The 20,667-nt window shown below is 42.4% G+C and overlaps 2 protein-coding genes across 2 annotated transcripts in view; both read right to left on the bottom strand.

Annotated features, from left to right (window-relative positions):
- Positions 1-202: 202 nt before the first annotated feature.
- LOC125023842 lies at positions 203-10,142 on the bottom strand. The gene is made up of 9 exons (XM_047611358.1): positions 9,969-10,142; positions 8,387-8,722; positions 7,834-7,932; positions 5,400-5,726; positions 4,987-5,316; positions 4,567-4,896; positions 1,767-2,105; positions 1,348-1,677; positions 203-210 (listed from the first exon to the last, which is right to left on the bottom strand). Exons 1-9 carry the CDS (start codon positions 10,003-10,005, stop codon positions 203-205), a joined length of 2,136 nt encoding a protein of 711 aa, XP_047467314.1. The 5' UTR covers positions 10,006-10,142.
- Positions 10,143-13,445: 3,303 nt separating this feature from the next.
- The window catches only part of mdga2a (MAM domain containing glycosylphosphatidylinositol anchor 2a), a 61,503-nt gene continuing 54,281 nt past the window's right edge, over positions 13,446-20,667 (bottom strand). Inside the window, exons 14-17 of the mRNA XM_047611730.1 lie at positions 19,351-19,530; positions 19,073-19,203; positions 18,074-18,173; positions 13,446-17,811 (exon numbers count right to left, since the gene is read on the bottom strand). Coding sequence (XP_047467686.1) covers positions 17,723-17,811; positions 18,074-18,173; positions 19,073-19,203; positions 19,351-19,530 — 500 coding nt within the window. The 3' untranslated portion in view covers positions 13,446-17,722. The remainder of the gene's footprint in view (positions 17,812-18,073; positions 18,174-19,072; positions 19,204-19,350; positions 19,531-20,667) is intronic.

Genomic DNA, 20,667 nt, shown 5'->3' with positions numbered 1-20,667 from the left:
TGACAAGAGAAGTAAATAACACTGATCTGGATGTTACTCAGACATGTAGCAGCCACCTAGACCAGACACAACTCAAAAAAACATGAACATCACCAGGTGTTGTCCTGAGGCCTCCAGGTTCACTTCATCCCAAACTGATCAAACATCAGTGGAATGATCCACAGATGATGTTTGACTTGTTCAGCTCCAGCAGGTCTTCGGTTTAAACACCTGATTCAGACACGGGAAGTAGAGGTACGCGAACAGCAAGATCCTCCATGTTTACAACAGTAGACACATCTGGTTTTCTGGAAATGGCCCGTTTGTATGCTGAGAGGACAACAGATTATATATATATATGTTATATTTTTGGAATTATTAGAAATTAGCTCTACAAATATTAGTGCAAGTGTGAAAAATGTTGTAAACTAAGACGCTTTCAAAAATATAAATAATGATTATCTTTATCAATTTACAAAATGTAAAGTGAATGAACAGAAGAGAAATCTGAATCAAATCAGTATCTGGTGTGACCCCCCTTTACCTTCCAGACACCATCAGTTCTTCTAGATCCACTTACACTCAGACTCAGTCTATGATGTTGAGACCAGGTCTCTGGGGGGGTCATGCTGTTCTTGTCTCCTCTGAAGATAGTTCTTAATGACCTTGGCTGGATGTTTGGGCTCTTTGTCCTGCTGCAGAGTAAATGTGGGGCCAGTCCTCCTCCTCCCTGATGGTGTTGATGATGGATCAGTATCTGCCTGTATCTCTCAGCATTGAGGACCATTGATCCTGACCAGACTCTCCAGGAGCCTCCTCCATGCTTCACTGTTGCCTGCAGACACTCATTATTGTCGCTCTCTCCAGCCCTTCAGTCAACAAACTGACAAATATTCCACATGTTGCCTCATCAGTCCAGATGTTCCTGAGCCCAGTTCCTATGTTCTGGTTCATAGTTGAGTCTCTTGGTCTTGTTTCCATGTCAGAGGGATGGATTTGTAGCTGCAGCTCTTCCATGAAGACCACTTGTGTCCAGACTTGTCCAGACAGTAGATGATGAACCTGGGTCCCACTGGTTTCTGACAGTTCATCTTCACATTTAGAAGAGAAATGATCTCGTTTTGTGTCTATGATCCTATTAAACCCCCGACTTTGTCCAAGTATAAGGATGATGCTGGATGTTTGGAGGTGAAGGGTAGTAACACCAGATACTGATGTGACACTTTGCATTTTGTAAACTGATAACATTAAAACAAAACATTAACATATCAGCTGCACGTTTGACTTTCATTTAAAACACAGGATGAAAACAAGCATCTGCAGTGACATCACTGGCAGCAGGAGCAGAAGTTTATCTAAGATACTCACCTTTGATGTGACAGAGCACGGCTCTCTGTATCAGGATGTCTCCATCATGGCTGACGGTGCAGACGTACGTCCCTCTGTCACTCAGTCCTGGTTTAGTCAGGGTCAGACTGAGGTCTTTGGACTGTAGTGGGTTACGGTCCATGTTTGTTCGACTACGGTAATATGCATTCTGTGCCTGAGGGTGGTTTCGACCATTCTTGTACACGTGGACAATCATGGGTTCAGGTTCAGTGCGTTTCCATATTATTTCTATATTTTCAGGCAGCTCATGTGTGGTTTTGAAGGGCAGTGTGACAGATTCAGACCACTCCTGCACCACCACAGTGATGGCTGAGGAGACAAGAAACCATACCAACATTTTTACCAACTGCAGCAGCTGTGACCTACACTGGTCTTTGACTGATATCTATGGAACTCACCTTTGAAGCGGCAGAGCACTGTTCTCTGTAGTAGTAATTTTTCATCGTGGCTGACGGTGCAGATGTAGGTTCCTCCATCACTTAGTGCTGGTTCATGCAGTTTCACACTGAGGTCTTTGGACTGTAGTGGGTCAATGTTCATTGTTGTGCGACCACGGTAACGTTCATTCTGTTCTTCAGGTTTGTCTCGGCCGTCCTCGTGCACATGAACAACCATGGGTTCTGGTTCAATGTGCTTCCACTCTATTCTTACATGAGAAGGCAGGTGACGTGTGGTTTTAAAGGGCAGTATAACAGATTTAGACGACTCATTCACCTCCACGACGACGTCTGAGAAGACTACAAACAAAATGTAAAGTAAGTAAAGGTTCAACTACACTACTATCCATAACAATGGGGATTTCCCTCATCTAGTAATGTATTTATATACTGATTTTCTACTTAATGTACTCAAAGCACTTGACAATCTCCGACTTTTGTCACATTTACCCTCTCATGCACACAAGACAACTTCAAGGACACTTCAGCATGTATTCTATGTACCACTAACCCTCTGATTCATGGACAACTGCTCTAACTACTGAGCAAAAGCCGCCCAAATGGGTGTTGTTACCGCAACACCCCAGGGAACCCAGTCACCAAGGCATGCTACATATCAGTGCTAAGCTAACAGCGCTAAGAGACACAATTTAGATCCAGCAGTTCTCAGCAATTTCAGACCTGTGTCTTATCTGCCACTTTTAAGTAAGATTTTAGAAAAGCTTGTTTTTAATCAGTTGAATAATTTTTCAAACTCTCATAATATTTTTGAAAGATATCAATCTGGTTCCTGGGTTCTTGTTCTGCTTGACCTAAGTGCAGCATTTAACACAGTTGACTGGACAGACTTCATACCCTGATGATGGTCTGGTACAGTTTTAGCTGGTTTAAATCTCATCTTAATGGCAGAGAAGTTTTCATAAGCATGGAGGAATGTTGTGATGGCCGTCGGCCATTTTGTCCCTGTTCTTTGTTTTTCGGTCTGTCTGGCTCCTCTCGTTTCAGACACCCATCGAGACTCTATGTAAGAGTCCAGGAAATGAAGATGACTCTCTCTCTTGGATGGCTGGTGCACTCAGCATGGTTGCTTGACTTTTGGCTATGTTTGTTTGGTTCTTTTGGCTTCTGTGATTATACCTGCATCCACTCACCTTACACCTCACCAGTGATCACTGACTTTCAAAGCGAGTTGAATTTGAGTTATGTTTATTAAAGTTACATTACTCTTAACTGTCACTGCGTGGACATCTCTTGTCTTTGTTATGTTTATTGCTATAAAATGAATTGGGGTGTCCCCCAAGGCTCAGTCTTAGGTCCAACCCTTTTTTAATTTTTATATGTTGCCACTGGGAGACGTCATAAGGAGCAATATTTTCCACAGTTATGTTGATACACAGCTTTACATATTCATGTCTCCTGATAACATTGACCCAATAGATGCCCTTTTAAAATGCATCTTCAATTACATTAAAAGTTTTAACAAAAACATACGGTGAGGCCTCCTTTTACCATTATGGGCCCCGCTTGTCTGTCTGAGGACCTGAGGAAAACAGACAATTTTTCAAAGCAAACTGGGGAGTCACGTGACATTGCAAACGTCCTGATTAATCCACCAATTTAACCTTAACCAGTTAGGTGAATCTGAGTGGTCGTGCTTTAAGTCCTGGCGAGGCGATAGTTTAACACTTTAGCTACATTTGGAGCTCTGGTAATTATTATCTGGTATTATGAACACTAGAGCAACAAAATACAGCGGCAATATTTCACTAGTTCCATGACGGGAACCGGTAAAGGAGAGTTCAACTGTGGAGGTGTCTTGGCTGCTATGCAACAGTCCCTGGAGAAAGCTACAGAAGAGATGGGACAAGTCAGGAAGCTCTTGGGAGCTTTGCAGGCAGACGTGACCGAAATGAAAGAGGCCAGTGCCGGTCTGAGAACAGATGTCAACGGCATACTGACCCAGCTAGATGAAGCAGAAAGACGCAAACGGCTAGAAGATGAGAACCACCAACTTCGTCAAACAGCGGATAAAAGTGCAAAAACATGTGAGGAACTGCACCAGGCAGTTGAAGACGCTGCCAACAGAGACAGACGCTAAAATCTGCAGCTCGTGGACCTGAGAGAAAACCTTGACAGTAGAAACCCAACAGACTGCGTGAAGAAAATAATTTCCAAGGCCCTGGGGATTGATCTGGACGGATCACAGCTGCAGCGAGTGCACCTTGCCCCAATACCAATGCCTGAGGACAGCCGGCCACCCAGACCCATTATCATGTGGTTTCTAAGAAAGGGAACGAGTGTTGTCTACTGCAAGGGAGAAATACATGGATAAGGAGGACGCAATCTGGGGAGGCTGCAAGCTTTCGTTTTCCCCCGATATGACTAAAGAGACGGCAGAGAAGAGGAGAAAGTTCACAAATACCAGGAACCGGCTGCACAGTCTGGATGTGTGCGTCACCCTTGCTTACCCGGCTGGATTACGCTTTACATGCTCCAGAACATGATCCTCCCACCCCTGTGCTTCACAGGTGGGATGGTGTTCTTTGACTTGGTTTTAGAGCAGTGGTTTGTTCCTAGACCTCAGCAGTCATGCACTATCACAGTTTTTCCTGCATCTTCACAAGATCCTACACTGTTGATCTAGAGTTGATTTGTACTGTGGGAAATATGCTGTTATGATATGATGGAGTATTTTATGCGGCTGCTTTTTGAATTACAAATGAACGAATGAACTATGTACCATTGTGTCTGCAGTACTCACCATGGGCCCAGCAGACCACGGCTCTCTGTGTCAGGATGTCTCCATCTTTGCTGACGGTGCAGACGTACGTCCCTCTGTCAATCAGTCCTGGTTTAGTCAGGGTCAGACTGAGGTCTTTGGACTGTAGTGGGTTATCATTCATCTTTGTGCGACCACGGTATTGTTCATTCTGTTTCTCAGGTTTGTCTTTGCCGTTCTCGTACACGTGAACAACCATGGGTTTAGGTTCAGTACGTTTCCATTCTATTGCTGAACCTTCAGGCAGCGTATGTGTTGTTTTGAAGGGAAGTTTGAGAGATTTCTCCCATTCCTTCACTTCCACAAGGACTTCTGAAAGCAAACACAGATCACAACAATATATTCACCAACTGCAGTCACAGTGACCTACACTGGTCTTTGACTGGTATGCAAGATTCTCACCTTTGATCCGGCAGACCACAGCTCTCTGTGTCAGGATGTCTCCATCATGGCTGACGGTGCAGACGTACGTCCCTCTGTCACTCAGTCCTGGCTTAGTCAGGGTCAGACTGAGGTCTTTGGACTCCAGTGGGTTATCATTCATCTTTGTGCGATTACGATAATATTCATCCTGTTCATCAGTTTGGTCTCGATCATTCTCGTACACATGGACAACCATGGGTTGAGGTTTAATGCGCTTCCACTCTATTGTTGAACCTTCAGGCAGCTCCCGTGTTGTTTTGAAGGGCAGTGTGACAGATGTGGACCACTCCTCCATCTCCACAAGGACATCTGAAGGGACAACCAGCAATATTTTCACCGAGTGCAGCAGCAGTGGTCGACAGCGATCTTTGACCAGTGTCTACGGTACCAACCTTTGACCCAGAGTCGCACTACTTTCTGTGTCAGGATTTTACTGTCCTTGTGGACGGTGCAGATGTAGGTGCCTCGGTCTCGGTAGCATGGGTTCCTCAGGGTCAGACTCAGGTCTCCATGTTTCAGTCTGTCTGTCTCCATTTCTGTGCGGTCTCTGTACATCTGGTCTTGTTTCACGGGAAGGTCGCTGCTCTCATAAACATGAACCTTCATGGGTTCAGGTTCAGAGCGGCTCCACTCCACAGTGGTACCTACAGGCAGCTTGATGATGGTTTTGAAAGGAAGTACGACAGATGACATCCCCTCCTTCAGCTCCACCTTTGACACTAAGAGGACAACAAAGTCAGAAAGTTATCCAGACAGAACTTCCCTACTTTCTGATACAGCAAATGCTCTAGAATTAAAAATTCAGGTCTTTGTGGGTGGGTTTGCATGTTCTCCCTGTGATTCTCTCCGGGTACTCCAGTTTCCTCATACCTCCAAAGACATGCTCATCAGGCTGATTGGTGTCTCTACATTGATCCTAAGTGTGAATGGTTGTTTGTCTCTGTGTTGGCCCTGTGATGTACTGGAGACCTGTCCAGGAGTTTTTTGGTGGGTGAACCCACAGAGTTTTCCTATTTAAACCTCAATTTCCCACTAGTCTATCAGAACTGAAGAAGCTACTTGTGTTTCAGAAAATGACAAGAGTCGTGCGTTTATATGCACGTGAAAAAAACAAGAAAATAAAAAAACGAATTATTGCCTTAATTGGACTATAACAGGAGAACTTAAGTGCATGTAAACACGTTACTCCGATTAACATCAGAGTTCTCATTATCCAATTGAGACGCCCAGATAATGCGATTGAATCGGAGTTTTCATCGGATAATGCGTGTGCGCATGCTCCACCACCGCTGCGCTGGTGTGTGACCCCGGAACAAACACGTCCAAGAAGCCGAAGAAGAAAGGAGCCGCTAGAAGAACAGGGACAGCGTGGATCTTACCTGCAGAAGAAATAGCACAAACATTACGTACGAGATTAAAAATGTGCTATTATCCGTCTGGTTGTTGTTTAAATGCCGGTCTGTCGCATGAACGACTCTTGTTTATTATATCACGTAATAGATCAGCCGGAAATCGGGCCGTATTAACGTGGTATTAACCCGCTGAAAAGACACGTATCGCCCCCTAGTGTGGAGGAGGAGAACAGTTATTAGATTTTCTCCGCTGCATGTAAACTGGGACAAGGACTGTAGTCAGAAAGTAGAGTTTAGAGCAAAGCTCCATTAAGCTCTGCATGTAAACGCACTAGACAAAAAATGTGGCCTTTTTAAACATCAATTTATACCCTAAGACTGATGTCCTCACCTCAAGTAGGAGGCGGTTGTGCCTACAGTGATGAAGGGCCATTCTGGGGTCCACTCCCTTTTAAAAGTGTAGATGGCTGCTCCACTCTTGGTTTACTGCTTCTTCCCTGTGTCTACTCTCATCCCCACTGTCTCTTCCTCTTACATAGCTCTTTCAAAAGATAGCTACATTTTACTGTTTGATTGAATATTGTATTACAGTGGTTCTCAAAGTGGATTCCAGGGACTCTGTGGGTTCTTTTGGGGGGTTTTACAGGACAATGCTAGACTTATAGCAGCCTTAAAATAGTACATATTAACTAGGAAACTCAAGGAGAAACAGCGAATCAACAGTGAACAAAATTACGTTGCTTCTGATTGGTTTATATTGCGTGGTGCCTTCTGTAGATGGATTGGTGATCTCTGTCAGTCAATCAGAGTTACTCGAACTACGGCAAAAGTTTATTATCATGAAAAAAATAAATATAGAATATTGAATGGGGAAATAAGCGGGAGAAATGTCAAGTGTGGCGGGAGAATGGGTCAAAGTGCGTGACTGTCACACTCAAAGCATGACGCTTGGCAGCTCTCTGGATGAGCGGCGAAACGTCTTCAAGAAATTCTACAAGTCCAGTTGACCTTATTGAACTGAAGGGAACATGTTCTCCTCCTCCACACTAGGTGGCGATATGTGTCTTTTCCGTGGGTTAATACCACGTTAATACGGCCCGATTTCTGGTTGAACTATTACGTGATATAATAAACAAGAGTCGTTCATGCGGCAGACCGGCATTTAAACAACAACCAGACAGATAATAGTTCATTTTTTAATTTCGAATGTAATGTTCGCGCTCCTTCTGGTGCAGATAGATGGCGCTATCGCTCAGGTGGTTCCTTTACCGGCTCTGTTAACCTTCTTCTTCTGTGATTGGCTTTCTTGGATGATGTCTTCTCCACTGTTTAATAAGCTCTACATGTTGAACTGTTGTGTCCATGTACTGATCGGCTAAATAATATCTACTGGATGTTCTCATATGTTTGTTGTGTTTATTGATGCAGCTAAATCGAACACACACACAGATACACACAAACCGTGTGACTATACCTGGGATGAAGTTGAGCCAAAGATGTATTGAAAGACCCAAAGCAACAGCAATAACCAGGATCAGGAGAACCCAGGCCTCGGCTGGGAAAGTGTATGGCACTGTGGACAACAACCGACAATAAGAGCTTCAAGTGGAATTATTACTTTCACACTTTAAAACACATTTTCTTGGATATTGTGAGTGATCTTGCTTAAAAGAAGGTTTTAAAAGCTGCTGCATTCATGTTTAGAAAATTTGTATTTCCACCAGATTCTCAAAACGTGTTTGAAGTGACTGAACAACTTTTCATGCTTGAACTATACTGGCCAGTTTAGCATTCTTCAGGGTCCTCTACTGCTTATCCTGTAAAGGATCTTTGTGTTTTAGCTTCAATAACTTCACACTCATGGAAGTTGAGCAATTCACCAGAAGGAGGGGAAACAGCTACATCAGGTTACTGGTATCTCATCATCTCAGCTCATCTCTTACGCACTGTGAAACCTGACACCAGCTTCAGATTAACATAAGTGTCATGTCTTGTATGTACAGAGGAGATCTGAGTTTGTCCCTGACCTTTAACCTGCAGCTCTACTTGTCTCTCTTCCACTTTCAATCCATCGCTGAGGATGCTGCAGGTGTAAATGCCGCTGTCCCAGACTTGAGGTTTGTTCAGAGTGAGGTTGAAGTTTCCAGTCTCCAGAGCATCAGGTGACATCGACGTCCGGCTGATGAAACGCTGGTTTGGGACGTGTGACTTCGCCCTCTCCTGATGCCGGTAGATGGTCGTGGGATTGAGGTCGTTTCGGCTCCACACAACCACTGGATCCTCAGGTAAATCATGTAAATAGCAGGGGAGCAGGACAGACTCCGCCCCCTCATACACCTCGAGACCCGAGGCATGATGGGAAACTGTGAGGACACATCAAATAACATTAGTCTCTAGAGTTAGAGTCCAGGGGCCCGTTGCACAAAGGTAGGATTCAGATATCCAGGATAAGTGACTAATCCTGGGCTCAACGAATCCAAAACAAGAGCATCCAGGCTGATTCGGTCGAACAAACATCAAGCCAGGTTTAACCAATCTTGGATAATTGTGCGCACCCATCCATCCATCCATCCGTCCATCCGTCCATCCATCCATCCATCCATCCGTCCATCCATCCATCCATCCATCCATCCATCCATCCATCCATCCATCCATCCATCCATCCATCCATCACACCAGCTGACCTTTCCCCAGCAGAGGACAGACTCAAATCCTGGTCTGGACCAGGTTAACTCCACAGGATAAATCTCCATGGTAACTTATGTCATAACACATCCCACTTTCCCCTATCCTGCTTTCGAGCAACCAGATCATGGATAAGTTCATCCAGGATAGCCAACATATCCCGGCTTAATCCCTTATCCACTGATCTGGCGTCAGTCCACATGTGGAGGTGGTCTGGGACCCATGTGACCTGAAGTCATTCATTCATCCACTGGTAGAAATGATCCTGGGTCTCAGAGCTGATGAGGCACAGGTGAGACCGATCAGGGAAATCACAAGGGGAGAAACCAATGAATAATCAAAGGACACACGAGGAAACATGACAGGAAGTCAAGAAACTTAACAAAATAAAACAGGAAACAAAACATGACACAGACGTTCATGACAGAAACACAAGGCACAACAGACAGGGACGTTACGAAATTAAAGTAAAACATGAAGCTCAAAAGAAAGATCACAAGACACAGATCATGACCCCTCATTTCCTTCCCATGTTTGTTCCTTCCTTCCTTCCTTCCTTCCTTCCTTCCTTCCTTCCTTCCTTCCTTCCTTCCTTCCCATCTGGTTCTAAATCTGGATCATGTCTCCATGATCTGCTGCTGATTGAAACACAGACTGAGACCAGATCTCTAGTTATGACTGAAGAAACATTTTAATTAATGCCGGGTGTGAACACACTAGTTATATATGTGACGTGTTATTTTTGATAATTCTGCAAAGTAATAATATAAATAGCACAGAAGTGACACAGGATTCAAACTGTCATGAAATCGTTGTCTCTTACTTCAGGGAAGTAAACAGAGTCAGTACAGTTGTATGTTGTGTATCTGCAGCTGAATGAAGCAGATCGAGATAAATGAAGCAGAAGTAGGAAAGTCATCTTACCGCCCACGAGAATCACAAACAGCAGAAACAGCTTCATCTTCAGGGAAAACTATTAAAATGTTTTAATAGTTTTAATTTAAATGGTCAGATTTCATGTCCGAAGCGAGTTTTCAGCTCTGAACAGGACCTGTTTTATTTTCACTTTGAGGTGTCAGACTCTTCCAGAGAATCTGTTGGAACGTGACAAAACCAGTTCAGATCAAAGTTAAGATATGATAACTGAACCAGGGGGCGTTACCTCGGCCTCTGCTGCTACTGTGATGAACCTCGGTGTTTTCTCATTCTTCTCACATTAAACGTGTGACCAGGGGTTCGTTTCAACAAACTCTGAGTCTAATCCTGAACTCTGAGTTAGAAAACTCTGAGTTTCCGGTTCCAGAACAGTGGATTTGAGTTGGTTTAATCAACCCGGAGAAGTTTGACCCGGAGTTAAGCGCGTGCACCACAACTCTAAAAAGCCAGCACCAATGGAGCCCTGATCCAACGAGTCACCATGACAACGGGGAAGAGGAAGCTACGACGAGGAAATCCTACTGCGCTCATACGACGAGTTTCAACACGTTTTTAGAAAGAAGTGGAACAGAGGGAGACGGCGTAGGGTCAATGCGTTAGTTTAAATGTGTCCTTTATATCACAATAATATTACAGGGGAAACTGCTTGAATGGTAACGTTAACATATTCATTTATTTCATAGGGGAGAAGCCACTTGGCAGCAGCTTAAGATGAAATATAAAATCATAGTTAAACAGGTCAGACCTCATTCTGATCATGTTTTACACTGAAGGAAATAATAAGTGGATATTTGACTGTTTTATCCCCAACATGAAGCTGTTTTCACACATAAATGTCTTCTCATCTGTAATGTTCTGTTAAATAATTCAGCCTGTTTAAACTAACACAGACAGATGCTGTAAAACGGGTGGTGGCCCAGCACCTTTTTTTCTTTTGTCCCAACAGATTGTGATGGTACAGCTCAAAGATAATTGTGTGTAAATGCTAAAACATCTATGTTTGTCTGATAACATCTCCAGACCGGTATTTAATCTGAGCAGTGATGCTGCATCTTCATCCACGGGATCATTGTCTAAAGGACACGACATGTTCCTGCTGGTTCTGATGGACGTCTGATAGAGCTACTGATGATTTCTGATAGAGCTACTGATGATTTCTGATAGAGCTACTGATGATTTCTGATAGAGCTACTGATGATTTCTGATAGAGCTGCTGATGATTTCTGATCGGCAGAACGAGGCTACGCCCAAACTCTCCTGTGACTGAATGAATGAAAGAAAGAGGAAATCAAAGACAGAGAGAAACTGGAGGTTCATTGAGATAAACCAGGTCCTGACCAGGTTAGGTTCATGGAGTCTGTTACTACGGTAACTGACCGAGAGCTTAGTTACCTCTCTCTGTGAAACAGGCTAGAGTTACCCCGCTGTCTCTGGTTTGAGCTGCCTCCCTTTGTGAAACAGAAAACTGAATTTCTCTCATTTCATGGTTAATAAACTCAGACTTTTCACTAAACCTGCTTTATGAAACAGGTCTCTGGACTGATTTTTTCACCTGAGTAACATCTTCATCACGATGAACATCCCGTCTCAGAGTGGCGCTGAAAAACGAGTTCCTGGGCTTTTCTTTATCACTGTAATTCATTCATTACTGGCTGGCTCCAAAAATCCTGATTCAAAATGCTGCAGTACTGACAGAAATAATTCTACTCCTAGCCTCCCAGCTAACAGTAGCTCTACCTAGCCTCCCAGCTAACAGTAGCTCTACCTAGCCTCCCAGCTAACAGCAGCTCATCCTAGCCTCCCAGCTAACAGCAGCTCTACCTAGCCTCCCAGCTAACAGTAGCTCTACCTAGCCTCCCAGCTAACAGCAGCTCATCCTAGCCTCCCAGCTAACAGTAGCTCTACCTAGCCTCCCAGCTAACAGTAGCTCTACCTAGCTTCCCAGCTAACAGTAGCTCTACCTAGCCTCCCAGCTAACAGCAGCTCATCCTAGCCTCCCAGCTAACAGTAGCTCTACCTAGCCTCCCAGCTAACAGTAGCTCTACCTAGCTTCCCAGCTAACAGTAGCTCTACCTAGCCTCCCAGCTAACAGCAGCTCTACCTAGCCTCCCAGGTAACGGTAGCACTACCTAGATTCACAGCTAACAGTAGCTCTACCTAGCCTCCCAGCTAACAGCAGCTCTACCTAGCCTCCCAGCTAACAGTAGCTCTACCTAGCTTCCCAGCTAACAGTAGCTCTACCTAGCCCCCCAGCTAACAGCAGCTCTACCTAGCCTCCCAGGTAACGGTAGCTCTACCTAGATTCACAGCGAACAGTAGCTCTTCCTAGCTCCTCTAATCTCCCAGGTAACAATAGCTCTTCCTAGCCTCATAGCTAATAGTAGCTCTTCCTAGCTTCATAGCTAATAGTAGCTCTACTTAGCTTCATAGCTAATAGTAGCTCTTCCTAGCTTCATAGCTAATAGTAGCTCTACTTAGCTTCATAGCTAGCTTCAGAGGCAATAGCAGTTCTTCATAGCTGCACAGCTAATAGTAGCTCTAGCTCGCTTCAAAGCTGAGAGCAGGTATTCCTAGCTTCACAGCTAATATTAGCTCATCCTAGCTTCAAAGCTAACAGTAGCTATTTATATGTAATCAATGATTTATCTGAGCTCATTAACCAGAGTCTCGATCCAGAATCTTTCTCCTCTGGACTCCAACAGTCCCACTTTTACCCACTTTCAGCCGCTCCAGTAAATAGACGGAGCCGACCCTGATCTGTTTAACACTGTGCAGCGACGCTACTGGAAATCAATAGAGAGAAGATGAATAGCAGCCATTAGTCTGGAGGCCGACGCTGATCCATGGTCTGGGAGGAGGAAGCAGCTGTAAATGACATTCAGACACAAACACAGGTTATTTAACGCTCCTCAGAGAAACTCAATAAATAAAACAAAAACTGTTTCATGAAAGTAGTAAAACATTGTCTCTGGATCATTTACATTTATCTCTTTATGTTTAGACTCAGTGGCTCAGCCTCCTGTGAGCTAATCATCATTTTATCTCATCTTGATTAAATTATGATTAAACCTCATTTATTAGATAATTGTTTTGTTTATGAAGTAATTTGCTTGTTTTTTTTTCTGGTCTAAAATCACAAATTACTACATTTACTGTCACAACACAACAAACTGCAGATTAATGACCTAATTATCATAACTGTTAAATAAAAACCAATAAACTGTCCCATCTGAACAGCTTTTAGTTGGACTCTATATGTTATGTAATATTATAGAACTAATTGCATTTCTTAGAAATTAAATCAACAAATTGCCTGAACATTAACTTTAGCTTTAGCTTTAGCCTGAAGTAGCAGGAGGCCTCAGACGAACCAGTCTCTGAATGAAATCAGTAGGTTTGGTTAGTGGTTCTGATTCAGTGGAGATTTCTAATAACGTGATGAACACAAACACATGACAGAACACATTTAAAAGGTTCATTTAGAGTGTATTTATTCATATCATAACTTTAATAATAATAATAATACCCAGAATGCAGAGTTGTCACCACTCAGTCCAACTGATCTGAATGTATTGCAGAGAATAGTCACAGTTATAAAAATAACTTTTCTTCACTCGTCCACAGAGTCGTGTTTTATTTCTTTATTTTTTTTCAGCTTTTAATTCATCGACCTCTTTGTCTTTACCCTCAGAAACTAAATATCAGGACGTGTTTTTCCGCTGCAGACGAGACGAAGCTTCAACCGACTCAGACGTCGATTAACTTTCTACATTTATGAATAAAAATGACTCAAAACATCAACATCACAAAGTCCTGAAAGTGACAAAGAACCCAGTGAAACACACGAAAGAGAAAAACTAATACTTGTGTGTTTATTTATTCAGTAAAATGAGCCAATATCACATATCAGAGTTAATTTCCAGGTCTAATCAGAGTCTAAACCAGAAGTGTTTCCATCAATGATGAGACTCAGGTCCTGGTTTAGTTTCTATAAATCAGGGATTTGTCTCATGTTTGTGTTGAAGTGTGTGATGACAACAGATCAAAGGAGCTTTGTGAGGAGCTCAGAAAAAGAGTTGTTGTTGCTCATCAGGCTGGAAAAGGTTCCACAACCATCTGTAAAGAGTCTGGAAGCCACAAATAATGAACTGAACAATGTTCCTGTTTCTACTTTCAGGACCCGTGTGAAGAGCTGATGTTTTAAATCATTTTCATGAAGAAATGTAGAAATTCCTGAATAGTACAAATATAGTGTTCAATCTTTAAATGGTAAATATATTATTGAAACTGATGAAAGTTTTATTCCCAGAGGTTTGTCCACAATCTCCTCCCTCTAGTTTCTCATCTTTCATGCGTCTTTGAATTCGTGCAGATCTTCTCTGTCGTCATACTTTTGAAATCCAATCATCTTCTGCCTAATGCAGTGAAGATCCAATAGAACCTGATAATCTATAATGGTCATAATGTTATGGCGGATAAACCTACACCTCTCTGGTGCTCACTACGATGTATTTAAATGTGCAGACGTAAGGAGTTTCTGTATTTGGCTGAAGCTCAGATTTCTAACCAGGGAACATTTAACTGCTCCATCGTCTCATGAGTTTTAAATCTGGGACGAGTCTGAATCTGGACCAACATGAATAAACAGACTGATGTTTATCAGCGGCAGCAGCTCGGAGATGAAGAGGAGGATAAACTGATCCACGGAGGACGAGCTGATCATCGGCTGCAGAGGAAAAACACGTCACGTGGAGAAAAAAGAGAAACTAATATTCATCCACGAGTTTAATTTACTCGTGTCCTCGAATCAGAAGAGAATGAAATCGTGTGGATTTCAGATCAGTTCCTTCAAACATCGGCTCAGAAGATAAAGACTCATGAATTTCACAATTCCCGTCTGTAAAAGTAAAAGTTTATGTGTTTATTTCTCATGTGTTTGAAACGGCAGTGACCAGCGGAGATATGGAAGCCCATTGGTGACAAACAAGGAAACTGATGTTCAGGTATGAAAGTAAATCAGGACGAGCAGCAACTAAGATTAAAGTCTGAGATAATATTTAAATTAATGATCAATGAAATGAAAAAAAAAAATAAAAAAAAAATTAAAATTATTAAATCAAGTCAGAAAATACATCTTATTTATTGGTATTTAATCAATAATTAATATTAATGATTATTATGTCAAAACAATAATAATAAATTATTTTAAACTAATGTATTTTTTGTCCTTGGCAGAAAAATCTTCTCAGTTTGAAACAAATACAAATATTAATAAAAATGGAAGAAAGTGTTTAAATATATGGTGAATTTTATTTTTGTATTATTTTTAAAGTTACAGATAAAATTCTCATTTTTTTTCATGTTTACTGACCATGAGAATTAATGATGCTTTTAATTAAGTCATGGAAGAGAAAATAAAATGTGAAGATGAATTAAGACAAAAAAATTAAATTACTTTACAACAAACTGAACAAATAAATAAATAATTTTGATAAAATCTGTATAAAACCACAGCCTCAGGTTTTATGAATAATAAATGATTGAATTATTTTAAAGATTATGTGACAGTTAAACATGTACAACTTTTTACTTTCAAGACAAATGTATGAGTTTTAAATTAACAGTATAAAAGTGACAGTAATCAAACTTTTTGGGATGTTGATGTGAAATTTTTGTTTTTATATCATGCATTTTTTTTTAAATGTATTCAAGGCAAAAAATATGAGAAAATAATATTATTCTGTTTATATATGAAGCATTCATGTGTTTAAAGTTACTTTTTTAATCTTTTTTTATTTTCTTGACAGAAATGGGCTTCCATATGTTACTTGATGAGTCAGTGTGTAAATGTTGAACTGAATGAGTTTTTGTCGTTTTGTGCTTTTGTAGTTTGACGCGTATCGAACCGTTTTCATCCTTCCAGTAAAATCCACCCCGATTAAAATTTAAAACCAAAAAAAATGAATCTAAAAGAAGGAAATGAAGACGAGTAGAGCTGAAAGTGTAAAGACGTCCCTCTGTCGTTATAATATAATAGGAACAATAGAAGATTTTCATTTATATTTTTCTTCTCTGCGTCTTATTTTAAAATACTAAAATAGTTCTTTAAATAGTTGCTTGAATCTGATTGGCTGAGCGTCGTCAAACAGCCACAGATCCTCAGGTCAAAGGTCATTAAATATATCAGACAACGTCCCGTCTCCCGTCCATGGCTTCTCCTTCTTCTTCTTCTGCTTCTTCTTCTGCTTCTTCTTCTGCTTCTTCTTCTGCTTCTTCTTCTTCTTCTTCTTCTGCTTCTTCTTCTTCGCCGCCAAAAACAAACAAACGAATAAAAAGTAAGAAAGCGTTTCTCTGCTCAGTGGAGCCGGGGAGGACGTTGGTGTTTATTGGTTGGTTCCTCTCTGGTCTCATGAACAGAGCGAGCGTCGGCGTCGAGCTCTTCTTCCTCTGAGTCTGAAGGCACTTGATGTCATGGCAGAGGGTGAAGTCTCCTCAGTCCGACGCGAACAGACAGACGTCAACGTAGGATCTAAAAGTGTTTCTTAAAAACGCAGCTCCCAACAAAAAATAGGTCTGTCCGTCACGTGGTACAGTACTGTTGATCTGGAGAGGAGGAGGGGGAGGGAGGGAGGTAGATGATGATGATAGAGAGGAGGAGGATGAAGATGAGGATGAAGAGGATGATGATGACGAAGGGTTTGGGAGGAAAGTCGTCCTTTGACATTCACGCTCTCATTTCTGCTTCGTTATCTGCTGAGAGTTTCACCAAATATAATTTTGATTAATCAGATTTTTTTTCCCGTTTACATCAACTTCTTCATCACATGGGAGGCGTTCAGGGTCAGTACGAAGCTGTGGGACATCTGCGTTCAAATACAAACCCAGATTGGTTAAAATAAAAGTTCTTTAGCATCTGCTGCCTTCAAATGGATCCGATGATTTAACGCTTACGACACAGGACGTTGTGTACTTTAAGTGGTATAATCAGACGTTGCTAGGCAACCATTAGCTTCTAGAGGCCACAGAGGCTAACAGTTAGCATGCTAATGAGTCCATTTATGTGACTGTGAACTCCTCTTCTTAAAACGACCCGATTTTAAGACCTTATTTAATCACGCTAGCTAGCTTGAGGAGCTAATTTGTTATGGTGCTAACTAGCTTGCACATTCGTTAGCGGTTACATTAGCGGTTTATTGCTGCCTTCAAATGGAACTTGTGAGCTCACGGTTAGCAAACACAAGATGTCGTGTACACAAAATATTTGGTGTTTAAAATCCGTGGCTAACAGTTAGCATGCTAATGATAAGCTAACTGAATGTATTAACATGTAAAGACATCATGAAAGGATGAGGCCATTGGGATTATCAACATCTGCCTCAGACATTTTACATAATTTTGTCTTTTACTGTCAAACAAACCCAGCTGGGTGGGCCGCTAACTAGCTCACTGGCTAACATGGGAGTTTTTGGAGCTAGGCTAGCAGTTCTCCAAGCTAGGCTAAGCTACATATGTCTTAGAGAGGAGACAGAGCTCATTTAAAATGTTGTTCAAACCCTCTGTTTTCATTTTGTGATCCCTCGTCCTTTTGCGTCGCCCAGTTACTTTGCATCTTTGGTCGTTGGGAGCTGGTGGAGGTGGAGGAGGTGTTATAATGGAGGGTGGGGGTATCATGATGGGGAAAGCTTGGGCTTGGGGGGTAAAGAGTTGAAGTTGTGGCGTCCTGTGGAGAGGGGGAGGCGGGGTCACCTCTGCCGGCCAATCAGAGCAAAACTCAGAGTGATGCAGAGCTGCCATATATGGGGCGAAGAAGGCGGAGCCATTGATCTTAGATCTGTGTGAAGAGAAAGAGAGAAATGTTTTATTCACTTAATTAAAGCTTTCAATTCAATAACAGCAAAATACAGACTGGACCAAGATCTGAGTTAAAAACAGTGGACGGAAATGATGCTTGAGTCAAAGCTGAATAAGCTCCAACCAGACGCTTGAGCGGGAGACTTTTTTGGGCCAGACATCGTTATATGTTACTATGCAACATGAGTAGCAGTACCACCAGTCACCACTAGATGGCTGCTAACAGTTCTCGTCGTACTCACTGTTGGGGGGAGGGTCTTTACATTCGCCTTCCTCGATGGTAACGTCATCGATGGCGATATCTCCCTCGATACCAGCACCTCGGACGCCCTCCATCACCATCTACAGGGACACGGAGACGAGACTCGGATTCATTGTTTGACTGAGGACGGTTTAACTCTCTGGAGACCAAATCACACGACCAGTTTAAGACGACGTAGAGTCTCCATTTCTGCTGACTTCAACCTGTAGACCAGTTTTTGTTGCTACGCCAAGTAAAACTAGACTGGTTCTAAATAATTGAGTTTTTTTCTAAATATTGTCGTCATGTTTGGTTCACGGAGAAACGGTGAAAAGGAAATCGCTAGCAAGAGGAGAGAGCTAGCCAGCTGCACATGATAGAAAGAAGAAAACATGACGGCCCCTTTGCTATTGGTGGAAAAATGCATCAACCAATCAGGCAATGATATGTCAATGGTTGCTAAGGTAGAGGGAACCAAAGAGACAGAAGACAGTTTAGAAACATTTAGACATTATTACTGATGGGACATCTGATACTTGTTAATGGAAATAGTTGGAAATAACGTTGGTGTTTATTAAATGTGTTGATCAGCTTTAGAAATGTCCAGGTTAGATATACATTTTCTAACTTGTTCCTACTGGCTCTGATGGTTTTAGTCTGGTTTTAGGTCCAGTGTGTTCATACAGTTTGTCAGAATGAAAAAAAATAAAACTGTAAAGTCACATGTGAGGTTGAGCTGAACGGAATGAAACCAAACCAGGAACAAGATGAACAGTTTTTAACAGGAAATAGAAAGAGAATTAGTAAAATAATAAACTGGTTATACTCTGGGCTCCAGAGGGTTAATGTGTGGTGGGTGTGGTCTGATCCCTGGTGGGTGTGGCCTATCCCTGGTGGGTGTGGTCTGATCATGGTGGGTGTGGCCTATCCCTGGTGGGTGTGGTCTGATCCCTGGTGGGTGTGGTCTGATCCCTGGTGGGTGTGGCCTGAAGGATTGTACCTGGAAGGCTGTGGTTGGGTGGATGTTGACCTTGGCTTGTCGCCAGCGGTCTCCTTGGTTACCAGTCAGACTCCAGACCGACGTGTCCGTCACCGTCTGACCTTTCTGACGCAGGAAAACGTTGAGCGCTCCTACAGGTCAAACAAAGCAGAAACAGCTCATTGTGACTGTCGGGGTCGGGTCAAACCTCAAAAAGAGATTTTTAATCACGATGGTTAAATAAAGGCTCAATAGATAAATGTTGGTCCTGAAAGCGACTGTGAGCCGGTGGCTCTCACCTATGTGTTTCCCGTACATGTGGTAGAAGAAGGCGAAGCAGTAGGTGGGGTTGTTACCGCCCGAGGAGGAGGAGGAGGAGGAGGAGGAGCTCTTTGAGTTCATGTTGAAGGTGGGCGACAGTAGTCGGGCTTTATCGCCCTCCAACCTCGGCCTCGACGTCTCGATGTACATGTAGAAACCTGAGAGACAAGGAGGACACAGGCCGGGGTCAGAGGTCAAACCAGAGCGGGCGGAAACTAATATATCTTCATTAATACGTCAAAGTTTACTTTACTTTTAGATCCTATGTTTAGTAGAAGAATACCTCTATATTATTAGCACATAATTACCTACGTCTTATTTGAACCTTTTTGGAAAACAAGAAACAACACAATGTTTAGCAACACATTGGTATTTTTATTGATACTGTAACAATACTTCAAAAAATGACTTAGACAATTATGCTTTGAGGCTGATGATATATAAATATTAACTTCTAAATACTTCATAATATAATATTATTATAAGAAAATGTTTATTAAAATTAAATTCTAAATGGTATTATCATAATAATAATCCTCTTTTTTCTCATCAAAGTCAAATGAAATCTCTACAAGAGACTGATGTGACATGTTTTTGGTCCTAATCCTTAAAAAGTTGTGCAGCTGTAAATCAAATTAGGCTGAAATCTAAAAACCTACACAGATATTTGGTGGAGCTGATTCTCCTCCAGCCGTTCAGACGGTTTGAGCGTAACAGGAGAGCAACAGTAGACGTCATCTAATTAAATGTCTCTGATCTGTATCTGCTGGAGCACGACTCATAATAAAGCCCAGATGTTCGCAGCCAACCAGAAGTTGACCTTGAATCATTCCCTTTGACTTATACAGCTGCTCTGGGAATTGAACCTGTAACCCTGCCTTGCTCGTCTGCTACTAATCTGCTCAGATTTCCTCTCCAGGCAGCAACAGCACAAACTGATGTCAGAGTCGCGTAGAGAGCAAATCCACCTCAGGCTCATCCAGGATGGAAACAATCCTCACAAATTAAACTGGAAACCGTGTTTCCTGCCCGACTCCGTCCCCGAGGCTCGAATTAATGAGATTCTGCTGCAGAGGAGGAAGATCGGGACGGGTTCTCCAGGAGGAGACCAACAACAAACAGCTGCTGTCACATGTCGGCTGAACGTATGCGGAGTTATTTTCACCTTTGTTTACTCGGAGATTAAACCCTGAGCACGCACGGCTATTTTTACTATTCCCTGTTGTACAGTTAATCCACCGCGGGCTGAAAACTGCTGCCAGCGACTCGTTAATGTAACGTCCACAGCCTCAGTG

The sequence above is a fragment of the Mugil cephalus genome, chromosome 17 (genome assembly GCF_022458985.1).
Source record: "Mugil cephalus isolate CIBA_MC_2020 chromosome 17, CIBA_Mcephalus_1.1, whole genome shotgun sequence".
NCBI lineage: Eukaryota > Metazoa > Chordata > Actinopteri > Mugiliformes > Mugilidae > Mugil > Mugil cephalus.
The sequence above is the reverse complement of the archived record's forward strand: the minus strand, read 5'-3'. Positions and strand labels throughout refer to the sequence as shown.